Source organism: Bombus pascuorum, chromosome 3 (assembly GCF_905332965.1).
Source record: "Bombus pascuorum chromosome 3, iyBomPasc1.1, whole genome shotgun sequence".
In the NCBI taxonomy this organism is placed as follows: Eukaryota; Metazoa; Arthropoda; class Insecta; order Hymenoptera; family Apidae; genus Bombus; species Bombus pascuorum.
In genome coordinates, this window is record NC_083490.1 from 1284781 (window position 1) to 1308533 (window position 23753).

Below are 23753 nucleotides of genomic sequence, written 5' to 3' on the forward strand. Positions count from 1 at the left end.
CTATGCATCAGCCCCCTCTCGCACCACGACGGAACCCATCTGAATCTCTCCTCTCCTTCACCCTTCTTCCTAGCCCCGTTTACCACCGCTTGCTCCACCACCCTGACGTTATACTTTCGAGTAAACGCGGCTACTATCGAGTATCGCGAATTGACATCGAAATCTTGGGGTTACGAGGACGTATCGTGATTCGAACGTCGATTCCACGGGGCGGGAAATATAAAGCGAAACGGGGTTGATATTCGTGTTTCAGGTGGTACTCGAATTTTCATCCGTTCGAAACAACGCGTAATACGATCGAGACGTTCCAACCAATACGTATCGTTGTTTCGAAGTTAACGTGACGCGTGAAATTAAGTGATTAAACGTTTATACAAATTGGTCGCGTTTTAGTACCCTTTCTCGTTAAATGAAACTAGTGAAAAATGTAACGTACGTCGAGGGGGCAAGTGCATCCGGCGAACGATAATAACGAGCATGAGAAAAACAGGACGGATCTGAGAATCGGAACGAACGATGACCTAAAACGTGGAATCCCGAGCACTCGGCTCGTTTCCTCGTGTTCCGTGACGGGCGAGTCCCGCACGGAATGTTTGTTCATTGCACGCTTTACGCGAAACTCTTGTGTGGGTGTTATTATCTCGTTACATCGTAGACTGGTGTTTTATACGCATGGGTTTATATAGCCCTGGCTGGTTCACGAAATAGTTCACTTCCGGTGTCGGCATTGCTATCAGAGCGTGCGAAGATTCATAGTAACATCGACGCTGACGAGAAAAAGCAAAGTGTCTTAAACATACTTATCCGAGGTATCGATTAATTTTCGTGATCGTCGCAAAGGACGATCGTTGCTCGAAGGATCGACTCTGTCGTCGCGATAAATCGTTCATCGATCGTCGAAACCGATACAAATTTTTACGAATCGATCGATCGACCGAAGCATGCCCTTAAACGTTTCGGCACCTTTATCGCTTTTCTCGCAAGGATATCAAGTTATCGATTAACCTTTGCAACGAGATCAATATGCCTTTCTTACGATCGGAAAACTATGTTACGACACGCGTTAGATCCCGCTTGGATATATCCATCGACCAGAACGTTTGAGAATGTCAGGAAAGGATGATTGTTGACAAAAGCGATGAAAGGTTCAATTTTACGAGAATATGAGTTTTCATGCGTTTTATACGCGGTAATTGCAGGTATGACTTTACGAACATACATTGCCTGTGTACGCATGTATGCGTCTTAATTGTATGGGAAATTCCAGCTAATTATGAATTATAATGCAAAACATAACGCGTATATTGTGGAAAGTGAACGATGAAACTCGGTGTTGTACGCGCTTTAACAATGTGAAAAAATTCAAGGAATGACGTAATCGAATCGTAGAAATGCCTACAAATCATTAAATGGAATGCGTTCAATTTATGAAACTTGACATCTTACGTTTAACATGATCTAACATGTAACAAGTGATGTAATAATAAATAATTTATTATCAGCAGATTGCGGATTTTTATGCATTTACAGGAAATTTAAAATTGGAAATACAAAATTGCGCAGACATAATATGGAAAGATATATAAAGTATCGAAAGTATAATAGCTTTCATAATACTTGGTACGTAACACAACTTTTTACCGAATCTCGTAGATTTTTAATTATATTCTCAAAAATTACGAATTTGCATAAATATCCACAGTCTAATCATCAGAATATCTGGAATTCTTTCGTGCGAAACATGGCTGTGAATTCTTATACACGTAATTTTTACGTTCTAAGTAGTTCGGCAGTTGTACAACGGTTCTCTATCCTCGATATTCGCGTAAATCATGCTTCGATACTGAATTGGTATTATCGTCAATCGTTCTTTACTGAGAATATCGCTGAGAATATTGCCATCGACTGATTTTAATCCGACGTTTGAAACTTACTAACATCTGACGTTATAAACCGACCGTTAACCCATGTCTGAATATGTTCGAAACTGGTACGACCGTATAATTCTATTGGTTAGAGAACCTAAGTACTTTTGGTGTTTACAAAGTATGGAGTAACATGGCCGCCAGTTCTCGACGCGTACGGAACCAGTTTCAGTACGAAACCGGTTTGGAACTAGTTTCCATTGGTTTTTCGGCCCCCTGCAAGACCGTGCCACGACCGAGATTGGCACTCGTGTCGGACTTCTTTCAGAGATTAGAACGGAGGTTACGTTACGCGAGTGTGCTAATATGGCCGATATTACAGAACAGAAAGGTAAGAAAAGCAATTTTCAAACAAGGTTATATCCTATTATTGCCCTGTATTCATCGTGAATTCTACGCTGCGCCGTAATGCCTGGCGCTCGTGTCGTACGCGAGCGTGGTCATCTCGCTGTTCCTTTTTGAAACTGTTCAAAATTATTTTATGTTGTTAATAAATATATCCATGACTTACTTGCTCTCCTTATTCCGATTGTTGTTGTTCGTTTATCTAAAACACGTTTAATACACTTTGTCATGTAAATATATTCTTAAAAAGGGGAAAACTTCGATGAACAAATGGAAATCAAAGTGGAACCGACGCTGCAAGGGTATGTCGAAGAGGAACACGAAAACGATTTTCCCAGTTCTGACAGTAACAACGTAATTCCTTCTAGTGCTGATGTCGGTGCTTTAAATTTATGGACCAGTAAGGCCACCGCGTGTCTTATTAGCCAGTATAAGAAATATCATTCGAAGGTAGGACAGTCGACTCAGATTCGAAGTTTACGCGAGATGTTCGAGATGATCTCTCTCGAGATGCAAAAACACGGCTTTTACTTTAGTCCGCAAAAGTGCGAGAACAAATGGCGTGTTCTCGAACGAAAGTACAAGAATCTTGTGTTTCGGGAGCTTTTAAAAAAACCCGGTAGAATGAGACATTACGGACAATGGGAACACAAAAGGGCGTTGGATGAAATTTTTAAAGAAAAGAAGAAACACATGTATTTGGAGGAAAGTGATTTTCCACCGCCTTCCGGTTCCGCGAGATATATGTTTATTTTACCAAAATCTATAAACGAGGAACAGAGCAATATTAGCGTGGTCAATCAGCAACAGGAGGACCCTCTTGCGGCGCCGTCCTCGAACTCCTCTACAAACAACAAGAGCGAAGCGATGGATCAGAAGGAAACCCCAACGACGCTTTTCGACAAATTTCTCAACGAGATGGCAAAACATTTCGCCATTGCGGAGAAAAATAGAGAGAGGAGGCATAAAGAAGAAATGGCGATGCGGCAAAGCGAGTTGGAAGTTCAAAAAAGACTATTAAAATTAAAAGAGCAGAAAATGGAGTTACAGAAATGTCAAATTATCGCTGCTGCGCAGCATTTACATTTGAACATGTAACGAAAACACTTGAAAACGTTTGATCCAAACGAATTTTCTAAAAAGTCAAATTTAAGAACGAGTGATTCTAAATTTAAGTTCAATGTAGATTTTTGTTATATCGTTTTTATATAAGATATTTTGTACGAATAGATTTGCCAGAATAATATAAAAACAACTTAATTATTACAATATATATATATACATATTTACGTTTACTTTTCGGTGTATGTACACTGTACACTTTCGTAAATGTGTTACGTCGTGATTGCTCGCTAGTTTCGCGAAACAACCTTCAGGTGGTAGCACCTACCATCTTGCCAGTTCTATAGCTGTATATCATTAGGTAATCGATGTACGCGAGTTCTATTTTTTCGACTGTCGAACCGTACAAATCTGGTTGTTCACAAGCGTGTTGTTAGTGTTTTTCCATTTCAAGTTTTCTAAAGGATCGATTAAACGAATGTAAATTGTTAATCAAGGATAATAGATCGAAAGGCCAACACGCTGTCCTACAAGTTGTAATACGATGAAAAGAGTTTAAAAATTGTACTGTTTGTAGAAACGCCGTACAGGCGAGTTTATAGAAGAAGTACGTGTATCTCGTACGCTATACGTACATATATGTACTCGTACATCATGTTACATGGCGCAAAGATATGTTGGAGTTTGGTTTTATTGTTAAAAGTTACAGGGCGGTTGTTCCTGTTCGACGTTAAGGATTACTATCGTTATGTATGCTGCCTCGTGCTCCTAATGACTCAATTTATTAAGCGGCGGTTCAAAAGATTGCCTCCCTAGGCTTCGTCGCATTGATATTGCACCTTCAAAGGATCATGCAACGCGTAGGGCTCGACAGAGATTTATAGCGCTTAAATGCAATTTCATTATTCTATCTTATCGGATTAACACAGATCAAGTCCTGCACTTTCATTTTATTTATGGATGTTTCATGCAGATGTGGATCATAAATTATATCAACTCTCAACGGAAATATAATAATAATAATAATAATACGACAGAGACGAAATTGTTTTGTGACTTTACGCATCGTGAATTATATTTGAAACAAACAAAGCGCGTCTACGTCGTTCTTGAGAGGACAGAAAAAGATGTATCATCTACGAAATGTAGAACGCCGCTCATTAAGCTAAAAGCAACAAAGCAACGTGGTAGGGAAAGTTAGGTCTGGATTGGATCGAATCAACTCGGTGAATCGTATTCCCCGTAATTAACATTCTCGGTGCGAAGTCATTCGATTCGTGATGCGATTAATTGAAATGCGACGAGAAAAATCTCGTAGAAAGTGAAATGGAGACGTTGGATGACTATGGAGCGGGCCAAATTTGCATTGACAGAACAGGTAGAACAGGAGACAGGAAACTTAGTTTGACGAAGCTCGATCATGGTGACGTCGATCGTGTATGTATCGTGATTCTGTAGTGGACTGCCTTGGTGTCACCTTACATTACGCCTTACATTATCCAGTGCATGACGATTGTACGTTTGGAATTTTGAAAAATTCATTCCTGTTACGCAGCATGGATTATTAAACGACAAGTCACTTTCCCCTATAGAACAGTCTGCTTACTCGTTTCTAGTTCTCCAGTTTTAATCTAAATTCAATGGCAAATATTAAAAATCTGTATGCAAATATTTGAAAGAATTTTATGTTTTAATGTTCCGAACGATAGTCGCGTAATCGTAATTTCCTGCGAAAGGCATTAAAATATAGCTTCAAGAAGTTTACGGGAATACCGAGAAACCACAAAGGGCAAACAATTTTACAAACCGTGGTGAATGCTTTTCGGGAAAAAATCGGTGAAACCGGTTACACCCGGCCGTATGAGTATTCGTACGCACTGACGACACATACATGGTGCATATGATACACACACAGGGGCGTAAGAGTTATACGCGAGCACGTGCAGGTACGTGGCAATAGGTGCACCTTGGGTAGTAGTACACGGAAGGGCGCCGGAGTTGGCTTGATACGGGAGTGAGTACGGCGGGTAATAGCGCGGAGGCGGCAAGTCGTCCAGTCGAGCCGCGACTACCGACCGGTGAGCACATCTTTTTCAATTTGCCTTCGATTTTCACGGACAGAGGAGAGAAAAGGAGGGATTCGAAAATATTGGATCGTGTTCGACATGAATTTTAGTTGGAACGTGCAGGGTTCCGGTGAGAAAAATAACCGCGCGAGGATCGATCTTCGTCTTGGCGAAATTTCGCGTGCACACGAGTAAACAGAGGGTGAAGGAGGACACGCGATTCGTTGGTGCCTGTCGACGCACGCGTACACGTTCTATCGTACACGATATATCATAGGCAATGTGCATCCTAGCGATTGTGGCATACGTTTCGCGTGACCCGTGAACGTTCTGCCTGTAACGGCGCTACGACTCTCGCGAATTCTCGAAATCGAGGCTGATCGTTCCGATTGTTTACCCGTGCATCCGTTTGCTCGGACTCTGGGAGATCGTTCGAGCTGGTAGCATCCAAGTATCAACGATACCGGCATCGTCGATGGTAATCGTCACTGTGACTGCTGCGGTCCTATAAATTTACGTCACGTCCGTGTAGCGTGTATCACGATCGTATCCTTGGACGTTGGTGTCCGAGAAAAGAAGGGAACGAATAAGAGCGAATCGATTTTCAACAGTAGCGACGAATACCTGTCGAGAACTATCTGGATATTACGCTGGTTCCGTACGAAACATATAGCTTAGGAGAAAAGGAGAATCGGAAAAGTCCGAGCGCGTGGTATAGCGGACTTTTCTTCGGTGGCAGATGGCTGGAAATCGTATGCACCGCGTCCTGATCTCTGCATCGCGTTTTGCAGCACGTTGCGAGCCCTGAAGGCTCTGTCTAAGTAACAGTACTTGCTCGCGCTCGGTGGAGTAAGCCTCTCTCCGAAGAACGGGACCCACACTCCACGAGCCCGCTCTCTACACGCTCCTCGCCTCTCGCCCCCTCCCGTCTCTTCACCCAACATACTCTTTCTGTGTATTTGCCTCTCCTTCTATCGTGGCCGAAGTAGTCTGGCCGGTCGAGCACGGGGAGTCTCGTGAAACCAGTCCTCGTACGGTGGACCTCTCGGTTGGGACCTGGCGAAGAGAGGAGGTTGTTCGCTTGTTCCTCTACACCGGCACCTTTTGCACCTGCCGTGTGATTCCAAGTTTTTTTGCCTTTCCAAACCGATGCCCTCTGTGCTACCTCATCCGAATAGTAACGAAATTTTCCGTGGATGTTCGTTCACGCTTCGCCGCAGTGAGACTCCGATCGGCTTCGCGTGAATGCGAAGCGACGCGCAGCGTGTTTATTGCACAAACCAGTCCTGCTAGACGGAAGGACGCATCGGTCATTTGTTAAGTGGCACGCTTTTGTACCGAACGCGGTACTCCAAGATCGCAGGTGTACCATTTGCTGTAACATTTTCGGAGAGCTTACCTTCCAGTGACTTTGTTGTTGTGAATACGACGTGTGATTTCTAGAGAGGAATGGAATAAGAAACGTTTTATTAAAAACGAGAGAAGAATCGAGGATTTATGAAATTAAAGAGAACGTCCGTGTTACGATATTTTGTACTTGTTAGCGTAGACGTGATGCTCGCGTCAAGGCGCGCGACGTTTAATTCGCCCCATGTCAATTTTTGGAGGATTCCGAGAATCGAGAAAATTCTTACGAGCGAGAAGATCAGCGACCAGTAAATATCAAGATCGGTAACACGTGCGAGCAGAGAGACTCGCGTGAAATCACAGTCACCATGTCAATCGCTGTCGAAGCGTATCGGAGGTCGAGGTGTACTTTGGAGAAATAAAATGAACGAAAAAGCTAAATAGTCTGTGGAAGTTCAGAAGAATCCGTCGTGGTCGCCGAAGCCGAGCGATTATCAGTTTGGCGAAAGAGAGGTTATGTGCCTCTCTCCGGATTCGACCTAACCTCCAAGTGTCTCGGTTACGAGTCCCACTAATCTAATTCGTGCCTCTTACTGCCGCGCACTCGATGGAAGCGCCGACCGTATGCTACATCGTGTAACTTCTTTTTATAGCTATCGATAATCATCGCGCGATCTCGAGGATTTGGGATCGAACGGAAACGGTACGTCGCGTCGTCGATCAGCGTATGATATCGACCATCGCCATTGTTGAATTTTGAGAAATCGTTTAAAGCGTCGAATCTTGTGCTTTTCGTTGTTACATTTGCTACCCTTTTCGGTCGCGGCAACGTTATCGATTTAGTGACCGGTGCGATTCGATCGATATCGCTTCGCGTATAACTCGATTCGTGCGAAGAATAGCACGGTGCAGTGGTTAATCGGACCGAGATCGTAAAGATCGAAAGCAAACACGTTTCGAGTCAGTGTTCTTTTCCTTCTCGCGTGTGCGTGTTTGAGCTTGTGCGTTTCGTTTTTCTTGTTTTATCTCCGATCGCTCTTGCCGTGTGCCTCCACGCCGAAACGAATCGATGGATCGACGCTGAGGGTCGCTGAGAGGAATTCGCGAAGAAACAGCCAAAAATGAAGACCACACAACGCGCATTAAGGTAAGTTGTGTGCGAAAGTTCCTCGAGAAGGGAATTTACGTATTCCGGTACGCTCTATGCTTTTCTAGAACGGTTGGCGATAACAGTACGCGGATCATCGTCCGCGGTAAAAGCTCGTTCGTTTAACGAGGGCCGTAACGAGTCGCGTTTGCTTGGACCATTGGAAAGTCACGGTGTATTAACGTCGAAACAGACATAAATCGAATTATCCTCGAGCCGTTTGTTATGGCTCATTTTCTTCGAAATCTCTGTTGATAATCCTATCCGTTCGTCGCGCGAGCATACGTCGTAGCGTGCAGGAGGTTCGGCAGGGCAGGAAAAATCTCATCTTGAAACGCGTCCTACAACGATGAAAGCGCGTCGTTTTAAATTGTTACTTTCTTCGTCGTCGAATTCAGCGGCTATCGCACTTTACGAATAAAACACCTCATTTCCTAAGAATGTCCGTAGGTGGTAGCGGTTGGCATTGAGATTTGCATCATCCTATAACATCTCGGCATACTTTTTCCTGCTCCTTTGTCGCCGGATCGTAAACAATGTTACAATGGCGCAACGGCAAATTTCTTGGGAGGAGGTTCGACTCGGAGGAGCCACGACGAGCGATAACGCGCCACATTTCAAGCGAATTTACATGCAGTGTTTTCGAATTGATAAAAAAAAGAGCTGAATTCTGACAAATGATCGATGCGATCGTTTTGAAAGAACGTGCCGTTCGTTGGATGCCAGGTAGAGCGCGATGCAAACTCCCTTTAATCACGAGATTAACTCTGCGATCTGTTCGCGAGCCGTGTGTATCGGTCCACTGATAAATTGACGAGTATCTCGGCCACGATCGCGATCCAATTACATCGGTAGTCGTTTGTTAGGACGAACCACCACTACGCGTTTGGCGAACGTCGTAAAACTCTGGCAATTGTTATTGTCGTATTCGTGCCTCGGTTATACATATATGTATGTCATTCACCTTTAAAACGACGTAAAAAAAAAAAAAAAGCGCGGTGACGTGGGTTGGAGAAGGTAGTTTCGGTGATCGATTCACACCTTTGATCGGGAAAGTGACGTTCGTTTATCGGCTTAGAGGGGCAGATAAGATAGAACACGATCGCACGAACGACTATGTAAATGTTACTCGGCGTATTGTACGAAGGCTTTGCATCGAAAATGTCAGGTGCTCACCGACCGACGACTCGGCTCGAGTCGTTGATCGTGGTTGTGTCGTTGTCGCGACTGCCGTCTCTGGAACACCTGCACGGACAAATTGAAATGCTAATTTGGAAGCTGCCACCTTCGGAGGCTGTCGGGGCTTCCCGCTATTTCGAACTAGCTTCGTTTTCGACGTTTGCCCCCTCCATCGAATTTTCCCCATTCTTCTCGCGGTCGTCGCGTATCAGGCCGATCACCACCTTCTCGTTGGTCGGCATTTTCAGATTTTCCGTCTGCCGTAGTGCTCGGTGTCACGATCCATCCGTGACTCCGCGACAACCTTTCTCCGGCGAGAAGATCGAATTCCTCGGGCATTCGTGGGCCGAACGTTCGTTTAGGAACAATAACAGTATCATGACTGGGTCTTCGCATACGAAAGAGGCCGGTTATCGCGACCGATCCGAAAGTGGGGCTCTCCCCGAAAAAGGGAATAGAAAGCGGGAAAAATATCGAATGAGAATACCGACCGGCTTGATCGTTGGGTCGGTGAACTACAAAAAGAAGTTTCGACGTTTCGAACATAAATCTTTCTCGATGGCGCTTCAATTTTTCATTGTTACGCCAGCAAATTACCTGCTAGAGGTAGCGTCTGCGTGCTTCGAATAAATCAACGAATATTCGGCAGCAATTTGTTTCGTGCCGAGTTTATATTCGCTGGCGAGTAAGAGCTCCAGTAATTATGGAATCTGTTGCGACGTCTGGGAATACGCTTTCCTCCTTCTGGTTTCGTGAAAATGAAGCGTCGATAGTCGCGTAGCGAGACGACTCGTTCGATTCTCCTCTTATCTCCAGCTTCTCTCTTCTCTCCTTGTTCCTCGCTCTTCTTTCTATTCTCTCGTCGAACGAAGCTCTAATTAAAGCATTTCAATTAAGGAGATCAACCGGCCATTGTACCTCTCCAGCGACTCGACTCGACTCGATTCGATGAATTTTCCCTCGACATCTCTTCAGGCTTGGGAAAGTCGTCCTTGATGCGATTAATTGCAGAAAGCGGATTTCTCTCTTCGTCCTTTTCTCCCCTTTCCCTCTTTCTCTTTCTCTTCCGGAGCAGCACGCCAGGAGAAACACAGCTCGGAGTTTCTTCTTTCTTCGTTAACTCTTAATTGATCGAATTTCGTTGCTGATTTTTCCACGTAGAACAGCCGTTCCTGTCTAATTTCGTTGCACGCGTCTCGTGGGCGTTTCGCGCGTCCTTTCGACGGAAGCTTCCTCGCCGATCGAAAGCGACGTTGAGGTCTAGTTGGAACACGGTAATACGATTGTTCCGTTTGAAGAAAGGTTTCCTCTTTCGTAATAGGAACGCGGCTCGGAATCCGCTCTCCCGACCAACTTTTACGCGATGTTGTTAAGGTTTTATCTCGTAACAGAGAGAGAGAGAGGAAATGCGTGGATGAATGTACAATAGAAAAATATATTTAAACAAGTTTAAGTATAAGTACACTGTGTATGCCAGTCCAGATCCGCACGCTGGCAGCGTTACTTTACGAAAGAGTTTCGAAGCCACGAGTCTATGGGTATTTATACAATTACGGAGAAACCGTAACATCAAAAACGTTGCATCGTTTGCGCAAGGCATGTTCCTAGAAAGCTACGAGGCTGAGAGGTCCTTCAGATTAATTTAGCGCTAAACAATACCAAATGGCTTCGAGGACCAAGAAAACCAAACTTTAGAGAAGACGTGGAGCTTTCCTTGAAGCGGGACCCACTTCGACAGACGTACGACTGGTAACGACTTGGTTTTGCTTTTCGAGTTGGAGGAACTCGAATGGTAACGACGATTATTCCTCGATAGAGGGAAATATCCGTCAACGCGGGAACCCGGAACTCGATGAAGTGCCGATGAAGAATAGCCAACACCGTTGTTTAGCCCGTTAATCTCGAGTCATTCTAACGACGTGCAAGCGGTTTCAACGAAATCTCATTAATCTAACTATTTCCACGTGGTACGATGGGATAGAGTTAAGGGCCATAACCGCGTAAGTTATTGCGCGTTACTTTGAACGTTGCGCCGTGCATCATATTTTACTGCTGGCCCGTTACCGGCTCTCCGCCGATATATTTAAAAGAAAATTCGCTAAACAGTTTGCAAGGAAATTACACGCACGCGAGACACGTGGAGTATAGGAGTAGGGTGGGGCAGCGGCGGCGACGAGAGTTTCAGAGGAGCTTGCGCTCCGTTTTTAAAGCGTTACGGAATTGTTTCTGGGAAGCGATTGCGCACCGAGCAAACTCGCCGCCTTTTCAACAACCGGTCGTCGAATGGCGAGAGTTTGTTCTTCTAGCAACGCGTAACGATCACCGTCGTCTATTCCGTTCGGCTTAAACCGCCTTAAACTCGCCGTGACTGCAATACCGTTTCATTCGCGTTACCCTTTCGTTCTGTTCGTAATTACTACGCCATTGTGCGTGTTTAGCGTAAACTACCGGAATGACTGCCGTTGATCTTGATCTATTCCAATGATCCACTCCGACATAGAAGACTCGTTCCACCGTTATCCTTATTCTTTGTCAGCTTATAGGAGCCGAGTTCGTCGATGCTGCCTCTTGGCCACGCAACTTTGACACGAAATTGTAGAAAATTTGTTCGGTTAGATCGTCAATTTATTTGGACAATTCAGGACGCACCAACGGCTTAAGTTTATTTACTTACATTCGTCTTACCACTGCGCCGAGTGGGAGCATCGGGCCGATTCTCGCGTCAGCAGTTTAAGACTCCAGTCAAAGTCCTTAAACTTGAAACGCGCGAGGTAAAAATGAGAATGGCGTTGGAGATTCGCGAGTTTCCTAACGATTAAAAAAACGATATCGATGTTTGATAACATTGTTCGGCGAGTTGCTGCTCGAGAGCACGATCCTTATTGCAGGGGTTCGGTTTGCGGATGATTTCGTGCGTGAGTCACGAGTGATTCACCTCGCCGGTAGAACCTGTTGTTGGCAGAGAAATCACGTACCGCGAGATTGTTCGTGCAAAGTCGGCTTCGAAACAATCGTATCTTGGATGCATTTGCAATCGCCTCTGGGTGTTGACCGGTCGTCCAAAAGGGTTCCAACTTCTCCTTCGTCGACTACGTGGTAAACTTTGACTCGGCAAATTTACATATTTACGATCACGCGTCAGAAACGAACAACGGGAAGAACGTTTCTTTTGACGATCTCACGATCGATTTATCGCGGCAAGTGTCGAACGCGAGGATAAAGCTAAACGAGCTAGTGGATAACGGGGTTAAACGGCGGGTCAAGAATTGTTTCTCTTTGACGTTGTCGGCATTGACGAACAAGGAACAATACGATGGAGATTGGACGCTTCGTCGAGCGGAAAACCCGAATGGAAAATGCTCGGACGACGAATAAAAGGACGACGACAACCGGGCGTTGATTGGAGGGTTGCTCGCTTCGCTGCGACAACTACGGCCGAGCTGTGAAAATTCCACCAAGGAAAGCCCCTGATCGAGCGTAATTTCCGAACGGAGCCGTAACTGGGCCAGCCGTATCGCTTTGATACACCTTATTCACAATGGCAACTGCCGCGTAACTTTTACGTAACGACTTACTGCCCGAGGCTTCGGTCGCTTCTGTCGTCGGTCGAAGAATCGTTCCATTGTTCGCCCCCGTCTTTCCAGTAATCCTTTCTTCCACGTCTGCTTCGTACGTACGTGTTCGTCCTCTCTTCCTCTGTTCAGTTGCTCCGTAAATCTCGCGATAATTACATCGCGGATAAGCAACTCTCGCGTCTGTTCGTCTCAATTAGAAGGGATGGTATCGACATCGACGAAAGAATCCGATCCTCGAGTCGACATTGTATCGCATTGTTCACCGCGATACCAAAGGCCGCATAGTTTCATAATTTGATGGATCGATTCGATAGCGTGCTGTATGGGATAGGTCTGATCAGAGAACGCGGCGGAGGAACGGTTCGTCGAAGAATTCGTTATCGATGTTCGTTGCAGGGGCTCCTCCGTCGAATTACGATCGACGCGGATGCTTTCCTCCTCGTTCGGCACGCGTCAGGTTCGTTCGTGCGTTCTTTCGAAACGTCGACGTTTCTCTCGTATTACCAAATGGAAAGAAAAGAAGCGAACGAGGCACGTCGTTCTGCGTATAAAAGTCGAATACCGCGCGACGAGCGTTAATTTTCAGAAAGTCGGCTAATAAGATTACGTGGTTACCGGTTTAGGAAGGCATCCGCCGGACAGAAAAAGCCACGCCGTGAAATTGCGTCGTCGTGAAATAACCGTTTCGACGCGAAAGCGCCTTCGCGACTTCCTGTTTTTCCTTTTTCGTCCCTCGCGTGGCTTCGGTGATCCGTGACGAGACGCGATTTCAGTCGGGATCCGCCGATATCCTCGCTGAAATTCTCCAACGCTACGTTCCTGGCTATTATTTCACCGCCGATTGACCGATGATCGAACGTTTCAACGGATTCGAGAAACGTCGCGTACGAACAAGTACGTGCGTCCGTGCGGTCACGTTTCGACGGAGAGCGCAGCCTTGACACACGTCGCACGTTGACGTAACAAAAGTCGCGCTCCAACGAATTTTTCCCATTGATCGTTGCCATTTTCCACGAGTAATATGCCTATTTCGCTTCATACCGATTTTCCAGAGCTATTCTCCGCGAGAGGTAACTTCCGAATGACGTATTTTCAATTGCGAACCGTTAGTTGGCCAGTAAAATGTATGGCAACTATTTGCTACACCAACTCGGCGTCTACATTAGACAGAACGTTATATATCGTCTTCGTTTTATACATGCCCCAGAGCGTAGCAACGTTTCATCTTTGGTATCCGTTATCGGGCCTATTTTTCTCCGCGGTCGAAACGCTCGAGAACGTTGAAATATTCGACCAAGAGCGAACGTTTCAAAGGTGCAGGAGTTTCTTTCTGCGCAATTTCCACGATATTCGAGCGAGCGAACAACTGTGTGGGTAGGATCGCGGCGCGACGCACGTGCAAACCGTGAAATTTCGCGATGACGTCAATCAGTGTCAATTGATTTTCAGCCGGTCCGAAGATACCGGCTGGTATCGCCGAGCGACTATCCTCGTTTCGTCTCGCTAGTAATTAACGCGAAACCTCGTACGAACGTCGAGCTACGAGCGTCGAAATAAAAAGGCAGCCACGGGAACAGCATTAAAATTACGACTTTTATAACGTCGTTGGAAATCACACTTTGCCAAGCAGAAACGCAGTTTGCCGAGATCGACGTACGCTTGCGAAAAATTCGCGCAACCACGTGACCGGCATATTTACGGCTTCGCCGGACACTGCAGGGCAGACGGTCCTGGTGCGTACCGGAAATTAGATATATCCGTGTCGCACGATACTTTGGTAAGCTGCGTTCATCGCGCGACCTCGATATCCGTCCAGCTTTAGCTCGTTAACCGAAACGAACGAGGCGTATAACCGTTTGCGTGTTCCGTAGGTTTCGATGTGACTGAAATCGTTCGTGACAGAAAATTCTTATATCCGTTAAACGTTACATTCCCGTTTTTCTGCTATCGTGTTCTAGTTGTCGGTTGTATTTAGCGGTATATTCCGTACGAAGTTTCGTAGGAAGAGCGTTAGAAAGAAGATAGCTTGGACGAGATGTTAACTTCGAGTTACAGGTTTCGCAAGTGTATCAGCAGGCCAGGTCGCATCGTACGGGGACAAAGCTCGTTTCGATCGAGATGGTCGATGCTTTTCATAAATTTACATAACGTGTAGGTCTCTTGCTTTGGCCCGTGAACCGTGCACCTCTTAGAGGCGCAAACGACGATTCGAATTTTAAATTCTCAAAGGTCGGGGGGATCGTAAAAATTCAAGCAGGTAGAAGAGAATCGAACGAAGAGAGCTCGTGAGTGGGCCGTTGGAAGTTTTCAGCTTGCCAGTAATTACCGATCGATCGCGGAACAGGCAACGGTTCTGCTTAGTTGGATCACTGGAGGCTTTGTCTCGGGCGAGTTGCGATGCCGGACCAGGAGGCGATTAGGAGGCAGGTTCGAGTTTCGAGCAGTCGCGTTTCGGCGAGATCAATCGTGCGAGACTCGTCCTTCGGGACTTTCTTGTTGCTTTTCGTTCCCTCGCTCTTCGTCCGATCCACAGGCTCGCCTTCTATCGCACGTTTCAACATCCGCGTCAACATCCTCGTTGGTTCTTTCTCTCTCGAACGTCGGCGAATCATTTTTACAACGACAGGCTTACGCTACTTAGATGTAAAAGCATCTCGATACGTTTTTAACGCCTAAACGCACGGTAGTCTGCTCGGATACGCTTTATTTTTGATCCTCGAGTTCGACGAACCGAATGTCCGATCGTCAATTCGTGTAATTCGTGTCTGTCACCCACCTTTCTACGCATTATATATAGACTGGCATCGTTACGCCAAAGCAAAAGCGATGCCTTTAGGCGTCAAGATACTCTGATTAATCGAACGTTTAGTCCGATAAACGATTCGTCGATCTAACAGCGATATTCGTTAAGCGTAATAAGTCTGAAGTATTAATCACGGTCGATGCGGCGCCGCTCGTTTAACGTCGAAAGCGTAGTAATAGGTTTTCCATTGGACCAAGCGAACCGTGAAAACCGCCAGTCGTGATAATCATTTTTACTCCACGTATAATACGCGATGCTTCTTTTTAAGAAAACTGTAGCCTCTTGGGAGAGCGGACTCTGGTGGCCGATTTTACGAACGGCTTTGTTCTTCCACGTTTCTATTAGTCGTTTTCACAGCGTTAGAACTCCGTTTAGGGAGCATCAACCACCGTGTCCGGGTATATTTAACGATCGGTTCCGAAACCGTTCTCGCGCATATCCGTTTAACGATCCACAAAATTGCGGAACGTCGCTCGTTAAAGCCTGAAAACCGAGGCCCGATACAGTTCGGTTTTATTTGCCTTCGAATTTGACATTTACGCGTCTGCGCGACCCGTAAAAACGCACCGGTTCCGCCTTCGCGACCGGTTGTACTTTGACGCGCGGAAACTCGTCGGAAAATGCCATCTCGATCCATCTTGAAAAATTGCCGAATCGGAGGACCAATATTTTCGCTCGAACGGTAGTTGACATCGGATTTTAACCGCTACCGGAGTCGTGGCTAACTATCACGGATGCAACCATGGCAGACAGAGTTGTCCGGTGGATGAGCTACGGTCGTCGTGGAATACGCAACGTCGAAATTAACGCGATCGTAAATCAGAGCGCGTAGCGCTGGTGCGAAGTGGTTCTGGCGTTTCAATTTCGTTGTAACGTTTCTCGGCTAACGTAGCGACCGTAGACCGAAAGAAGGAAAAACGGAGGAGAATAAATCGGTGTACTGCAAATACTCGGGTATCTTATACCCTAGATGCATTAGGCCGTAGCATAAGTACGGCATAAACGCACGTGCGATGCACTCGCGGCTGATTGGTTTACCACCTGCGGCTACTTGACTCTTTACGCCTCGAACGGCCTTTAAAGTTTCCCTCTGGCCACCCTCGGTTGCCTTCGTCCTCCGGCTCCCTTTGTCTCTCTCCACGGTTCATCAGCTCGGTTTATTTCTTTCGTTTCGACGCTCTCTCGGAAGTCGATCGACCGTCGGTGATATCTCGATATCGAATCGATTCGTTTCAGGGTCGAGTGATCTTCGTACATTGATTTTGCCGAGTTCGGTGGCGCGTGTGCTCGCTCCTTTTCACGGATTCATCGCGAGAGCAAACGCGAAACGCTCGTCTCGTTCGTGGGAACTTTGTCGATCCCGGCTCGTAAGTAACGCCTATCTTTTCCTTGCTCGACAAAACAAGCCAATTATCAGCGGTTTCTCGATCGCGCTGTTCGATTTGAGAAAGCGTAACCGCTGTCGAATTTACGACGTATCCGGTTCGTTTCAAAAGCTCTCTCGCTCACCGTGAAAATTTTACGACGGGTCATGGGAAAACGCGGCAGGATTCGATTACCGCGGATGGAAGCCGTATCAACGCGGAAAACGATACAACGGCATTTCCTGCACGCATCGATGCGTGTGAAAAACATGCTCCTGTATGACGTTTCGTGGCCAGTCATCGTGGAACGCAGCACGTCGTGTTTCAGCCACTTTATCGATTACGCTGTTACCTACTCCTGTCAATTTTCGCGGACAGGCTTCCGAGCCTGTGTTCGCCAGCTTTTCCTCTTTTTACCGACGCATCCAGGCCGATCGATTTCCCCGCTTTGTTTAATTCCACTCCGAACACGATTCGCTGGCCGTCTTTCAATCCCATGTGTATTACGCTTTTCGGAGATTATGTTTTTTCAATTGCAGCGTATACGAGTTTCTCGATGGAAAACTCGTTGTGGCGAAAACGCTCTTCGATCCTTGGTAATCGAATTTATTCAAAGTTATTCGCCACACGTTCCTGCTTATTTCCTTGGAATCGTAGCGAAGACTACAAAGGCGCGGATGGCAGAGAAAGGGGACTTGGTATCGATCGATCCCACTCGAAAGCGAAGCTGGTTGGCGCAGTTTTCAGGTTTCACTTGGCTAACAGGCGTCCTACGGGCTATTCCGTGGACGACGCATCGCAAATACGGCGACGGTCACTGAAAGAGGAATAAAACTCGCGGAGAGCAGTCGAGATCGCTTTACAATAAACGCGGAAAAAGTATTCGACTGAAAACGATGGCAAAGCGAAAGAGGGCAGGAAGGCTCTTTCATCGCGTTCGCCTTTCAACGGCGACGTCTCCAATCTCTTTCTCGCATTCAAGTTTAACGTTCTTATCGGGAAAATTTGTTTTCCCAATATCGACTTACATTCTTCCTGTTCGCCGTCCGTCCGACAGGTAACGATAGCGTGGACGTCGAAGGACAACGTAGCTTCCGTCGAAGCGAAAGCCACAGTCGGAATGAAAATTCGCTTACGTTCGATGAAAGAGATACAGCGAGTTTGCAAAATAAAGCGTACGCGTTTTACATGCAGGCAGCCGCGATAGACGCGTTTATTTTTTAATTCAATTTCTATCGTTGTCGGCGTTGGCAAACACGCTCCGCATCGCCGGTCCAATCAAGAAAGATAACGATCGAGAATCGTCACCGTGTCTACCTCGAGTTGGTTCGTGTCGCGAAATCGGACTTTCGAGAAGACACGTTTTTTTCTTCTTTAAATATGTCGTAGAAAGAAAGTAATTTCCAAGTCGGTTCCGTACGAACGGAGCTTCCAATTCCTAAGCCCTGTACGTTCCTCGAAACCTCTCGAATCGCTCGTTTGCATCCCCGAAACGCGTAAGCTTTGACTCGTGATCCATTTAACGACTCCATCGAGAATCCGTACGTCTCGTCGTATTCCGTCGCGTGTAACGATACCGTGCGGTTTAGCTTCGGGAAACGGCGTTCGCGATCGAGTGGCTGCGCCGTATCAGCCGCGTGTATGCCGCGTTGACGGGAATTCGTACGTAAGGGAAAACTAGCGGCAGAGCGATGTTTTTCTCCGTCTGGGCAAATAGTCGCGAGAAGGCAGGACGGGAAGCGGAACGAACCGATCCACCTTTGATTTCCAATTCCACGTACGAGTATTTATCTTTCGAGAGGAATGCAGTGGCAGAACGCACAGCGAGATGTTATCGAGACAACGTTGCACGGTCTTCTCCCCCCGCGTTTTCATACTTGGCGCGATAAGAACTTCTTTCGGATGACTCGGCGAAGATGCGAGAGAGCCTCTTCTCGTGGTTGCTGGTTTTCGCGTTTCCCTGGCGTGACCGCATGATCGACGTCCCTCTCGGGTCGACCGGCTCGCGGATGTCGGATGGGAAGAGAAGCCAAGACCCCCCGAAGACAAGAAGATATCCCGTTGAACGTTGCTGTGCGCAGCGATCTTCGAAGGACGCGGAGTTTCGCAAACCGAGGTATCATTTACAATTTAAATACGTTGATTCTCCCACGTGTGCGCCTCGGCGAACGTCTTCGTACTTCTTCGTGCTTCTTCCTCCTTCTCATTTGCTCGGCTCCTCTCGGAGCGCAACTCGCGGATTCGTGGCCGATTTATGTTTATTCGTCACACGGCTGCAACGCCGTGAAATCACGATCTAACCCTCCGATTTATGGCCGTATTCAAACGAGGGTGAGTTTTATAACGCGTGAGCGCGCGCAATCGCACACGTGCGACGCGGTCGAGTTACTTGGACTCTCGCGCGATCGCTACAGTTCGCGGTCTCGCGTTGCTTTTTACATCCGTCTGGTTTCCACGCGCGATGCTAAAACTCGAATTGAACTAGACGCGAGTTCTATAGAAACACGAGCGTTCTTCCTCCTCGGTTTTCATCGACCTCGTCGTGATTCTCGTTTGGCAACGAAATAACGGCGTATGGTTATACGCGATAGTAGTTAGGAAGCGAAGCGAAGAGAAGAGAAGCGCTCTCTCGGGATGTATTTTCCTCTCGATACGGCTCGCTGTAGGACGTTGGCTGGTCGTGCGGCGTACATGATCCTCTTGAAAACAACAGGAACAAGAGGAGATCCCGTTGTTGCTGGCGGGTGGAGTCGAAGGTCGATTTTAATGGGCAGCCGCGGCGGTAGTGCACGTAAGAGTGATATACTGCCAAGAGGAATTGCTTTTAATTGCTGTTGGGTGTCCGTGACCGTAGAGAGGCCACTTCTTCGCCTTTTCTTCTTTTTATTCTACGACTTCTCACTGTCTCTCGTACGTGTTCTTTTCTTCCTCTCGAGAGTCTGCTTGCGATCGTCGAATGTTGCCAGCCAAGAGAATATTACTTGGCGGTAGGGTGGCAATTTTCGACGAACTGGACGCGAGTCAGGAAAACCAACAAATTTTCATGGAATAATTTTCACGTCGATCGATATCGAAGCTTTTGATCGTCGAACGGAAGAAAGCCTGGCAATATCTCTCTATGCGACACTTATTGCCACGTAGTCTCTCTCTTTTTCTCTTTTACAATGTCCATTGTGGCTACCCGTACCTCCTTTTATGAAATCCATTTGCAGCGGGCCCGCATTTATATGGAAATCGAATGCACATATCGTTCGAGCGGCCACTTACGTTCGAACGCTATCCCCCCGGATACAGTTTGACCAGTCATCAAAGTCAAAGGGGGAATAATCTGATTCACGCGGAGCTACCGGCATCGGTTCCGCCCGTTGTTTAATAGCGGCGAGCGGGCACGATCGCATCGCTCCATTATAAATTCCTCGTCGCATAAACTGCATATTATCGGAGATTAACCCTCCAGATTAGAGCTTCGCCTCTCTAATCTATTCGGAGCGCTCGTTACCGCGTGAGAACACGTACTAGTTTCGCGGAATTAGAATTCTAATCTCGCGGACTACAACGCTCGAGAAAACGTCCACCTTCCGAAATTCTACATCGACATCGAGCCTCTACCTTACGCCGATGCTTCGACGCGTTCGCCGACAGTATCTGACTTTCGTTATGTACAGCGTTGTACGCTACTCTGCGCGCCGCGATACTTTGTACGCGTATCAACTCGATACGAACTATCGCTACGTATTTCCTCGCCATCTGTTCGTTTTCGGTTCGCCGTTATGTTAACGAATCGCCGCTATCCGAACCTACGAGGGAACGCGTTAAGAGAAGCGTCTCGAGTCCGCGAAAACGCGCGATTGAGAAAAAATGGTGGATGGGGAGAGGGAAGTATGTTGACTATGCCTGGCGCATCGACTTAGGACGATCGAGCTGACAGTGTTGGCAACAAGGGAACCGATGGATCATCCTAGATGACTGTGCAAATCCGTCGATCGGCTGGAAACCGTGTAACGCGAGAAAATCAAGCGAATCGAACGTGAGCAACGTCAGAGAGGTTGGTACCTACTGCGACGAACGAGCGAGGTTGTAACCTTTCTCGATCCTGGTGGGTATTTTTGCGTTAGCGGAGGAAACGCGGAGAAAAAATTACTCCGACACAAGCTGCGACGTAGTTGTTGCGCTACCCTCGAGAGGCAAGATCGGCGTAATAAAGCGAAGCTTTTTCCAATCGCGATCATTACGCTCGTTCGATCGATGGAAAGATGTCTTCTCAAACATGGTCGGCCGTCGGTGGAATTAGCGATACACCGTCACGACCAATCGCGTTGTAAACGCGTAGATTCGCTCGATACGATTCGATCATCGCGCGAGAAACGAGGAGCTCGACTTTTTTCCAAGTTTTACGCTTCGACGAACTCTGCGCGAAAAGTCGATGGAAGCTGGTACGGCCGATCGTCGAAGAGGAAGCTCGCGTAACCTTGTCATCGCGTTTTGTATCGATCTGCTACGCACTTGACTCGTTCGCCAGGCGAAAGTGAAAGCGAGCGAGAAAGAAGGGAAAAGCTCGCGCGACCGGAAAAACTTGCGCGAGCCGAAGCTGTAAGCGCGATGGCGTTCTTTCTATCCGTTCCTAACGGCTCTCTGTGGAGAGAATTCTCGCAAACGCGACAGGATTACGTAACAAACGGAGAGAGGAAGATTCGTGGAAAAGATCGTGTTAAGGTATAGCGAGGATTTGCAGGGAATAAAAAGCTAAACTTTATTTGCGTATTAACTAAATTCACCTTTACACGTGGGTTACTCTCCGAACAGCTAGAAGACACTCGCTTTCTTGCTTTCTTTCTTCTAGTCATACACTCACGTACAGTCACATACGCGTCTGCTCGCTGTTCGCTCTCACTCTCACACGTACGATACAAATGTATTATCTGTTTAACAGATTGAAATAGTGAACGGAGGACGTTAATGACAAAACCGTCGATTAACATTGCGTTAACGCGAGAAACGTCGAATAAAATTATAAACGTCCCTGTTACAAGCTAATATTATTTCGATTATTTGTACAGCCTGTGTCACGATTGATTCGTACAGCGAACGTTCTATCGACGTTATGTTACGAACGATTGATAGAGTATCCGCGCCACGCGGATAAAACCTGTCGCTATTTCCAGAGCAAAGTCAAATTAACGACAAAGATCGTTTTTGGCTTTGTAGAACAGATGACATCTAACAAGAAGCACTGGCGTTGCGCGTGTTTGACTTTGCGAAAGGCGGTATGTTGGTCGAAAGGAATCCATCGAAGACCTTTCGTCCCTTGACAGACGCGACCATAAATAGACAGCCTTTTGCCATCTGGCTTTTACGAAAGGGAAAAATATGCGAAATAAATGGAAAAGTGCGTAGTCTCGTTATTGGAGGGCGGTAAATAAAATATCGATCGGTAGTAGTCGTAGCCGAAGTGGAAGTCGAAGTAAGGGAGAAAAAATGAAAGGGCAATGAAGGCCACGAGGGGATGGCGACTGGTAAGTTACGATAATGGCGGACATGGTTAAGTTATGTCAGGATGAGACAAAAAAAGAGAAAAAAGAGGAAAGAAGCAAAGGGCGAGACGAGAGGAAGAAACCGACCTCCGCAAATAAACGGGATCGTTGGAAAAGAGGCAGACATGGCGACGAACGACGAAAGGAACGAAGAAAGGATGACGCGAGGGAAGCTGCGATTGGCAGACTCGAGCAGACGAAACCAGTACGAAACAAGAGAATCTTCTGTGGGTAGGATAGACCGTAGGAACGTCGTGAACACGGTACGCTCGGTACGACCGTGATGACTATCATCGAGCGCAATTATCAATGCTCCGCGGACTAATGAACGAAAACGAATGGTAGGTAAGTTAAAGATAGCTTTTAACGCGCTTCGCGAGCTCTTGCCTTGACCCGCTTCCGTCTACCACGTTCCTTCGTATTAAATTAGCGAACGTGCTCCTGTTTCTTCCGATGCGTTCCAAAGTCGCGACAGGCTCGATTTGCAATCTCGATACGATACTAGGAGGACGTTAGGGAAAGTAGCGGCGAAGAAACGGCGCGATCGGCGATCACGTTGAAACGATGGCGAAACTTGGACGAAATTGGTTAGGTCGGAGGGATGCTGGAACGGCAGAGGCGAAAGACGGCAGAACGGTTGGACAGAGAGGTAGAAAGGAAAGAAGGAATAAGGAAGAGACGCGGCAGGAGGCCTCCTGCGACTTTGGAGAACTCATTTGCGAGAATCGTAAAACGATTACTGCCTGTTTGCTTCGTTCGGCGGCTCAAGTCAAACAAGAAATTGCATAAAATCGCAGTCGGCTGTCGGAGGAACAAGTAAGAGAAAAAATAAAGAAAAGCAGAGGTGGGGAAAAAACGAGGAGGCCTCGGGAGGTGACGGTAGGGATTTTAGTGCGACCACCGTGATGAAATAAACGTCACGAGCACCACTCCAGCCATAGGAAACAATGACGAAGGCGCGCAGGATGATGGCTATCGTAAAAGGAAGATAGCAGGAAGGATGTTGAAAACGGTCGGTCGCGAGATAAGGAGGCGAGAAGATGGCGCGTTGCAATAGAACGCGAAAGAAGAATCGAAACGAGGTCGGGAAAAGGCTGGCCGATTTATTACTCTTCTTTCGGAAGAAACTGGCGCAGCTTGCGCCGTAATCTTTACGAAAGCATCGCGTACATCCGAGAGCGAGATTTTTATCGAACGTCGTCGACCCTGGTTGGAACTCTATCCCGCCAGAAGTAGATCGGAAGAGTCGAGTCTTTCTCCAAGAGACAATAGAGACGAAAGGCTCGATGGAGCGTAACGAGACGAAACGCGACGGCATAGCGGAGGCAGAAAGTAAAAGTGGCTGTTCGTTGTTTCGAGTGGACGTGTCGGATACGATAGCGAAAACCGCGGGGAGACCGGTGATCTGA

At 46.9% G+C, this 23753-nt stretch overlaps 2 protein-coding genes across 4 annotated transcripts in view; both read left to right on the top strand.

Moving 5' to 3' along the window:
* Positions 1-74: 74 nt before the first annotated feature.
* Positions 75-3539, top strand: LOC132905260 (uncharacterized). 2 transcript variants are annotated; one of them, XM_060956410.1, is made up of 3 exons: positions 75-2256; positions 2521-2572; positions 2639-3539. In XM_060956410.1, exons 1-3 carry the CDS (start codon positions 2232-2234, stop codon positions 3366-3368), a joined length of 807 nt encoding a protein of 268 aa, XP_060812393.1. In that variant the 5' UTR covers positions 75-2231; the 3' UTR covers positions 3369-3539. The 2 variants fall into 2 exon arrangements, with proteins under 2 accessions (XP_060812393.1, XP_060812392.1); XM_060956409.1 differs by having other exon boundaries at positions 2521-3539.
* A 1869-nt stretch (positions 3540-5408) lies between these two features.
* Positions 5409-23753, top strand: part of LOC132905258 (uncharacterized) — an 82548-nt gene continuing 64203 nt past the window's right edge. The window contains exon 1 of one of the 2 annotated variants that reach the window (XM_060956401.1): positions 5409-7892. In XM_060956401.1, coding sequence (XP_060812384.1) covers positions 7867-7892 — 26 coding nt within the window. In that variant the 5' untranslated portion in view covers positions 5409-7866. Of the gene's footprint in view, positions 7893-18807; positions 18930-23753 lie in introns of those variants that run through there. The other variant, XM_060956400.1, reaches the window with a different exon arrangement.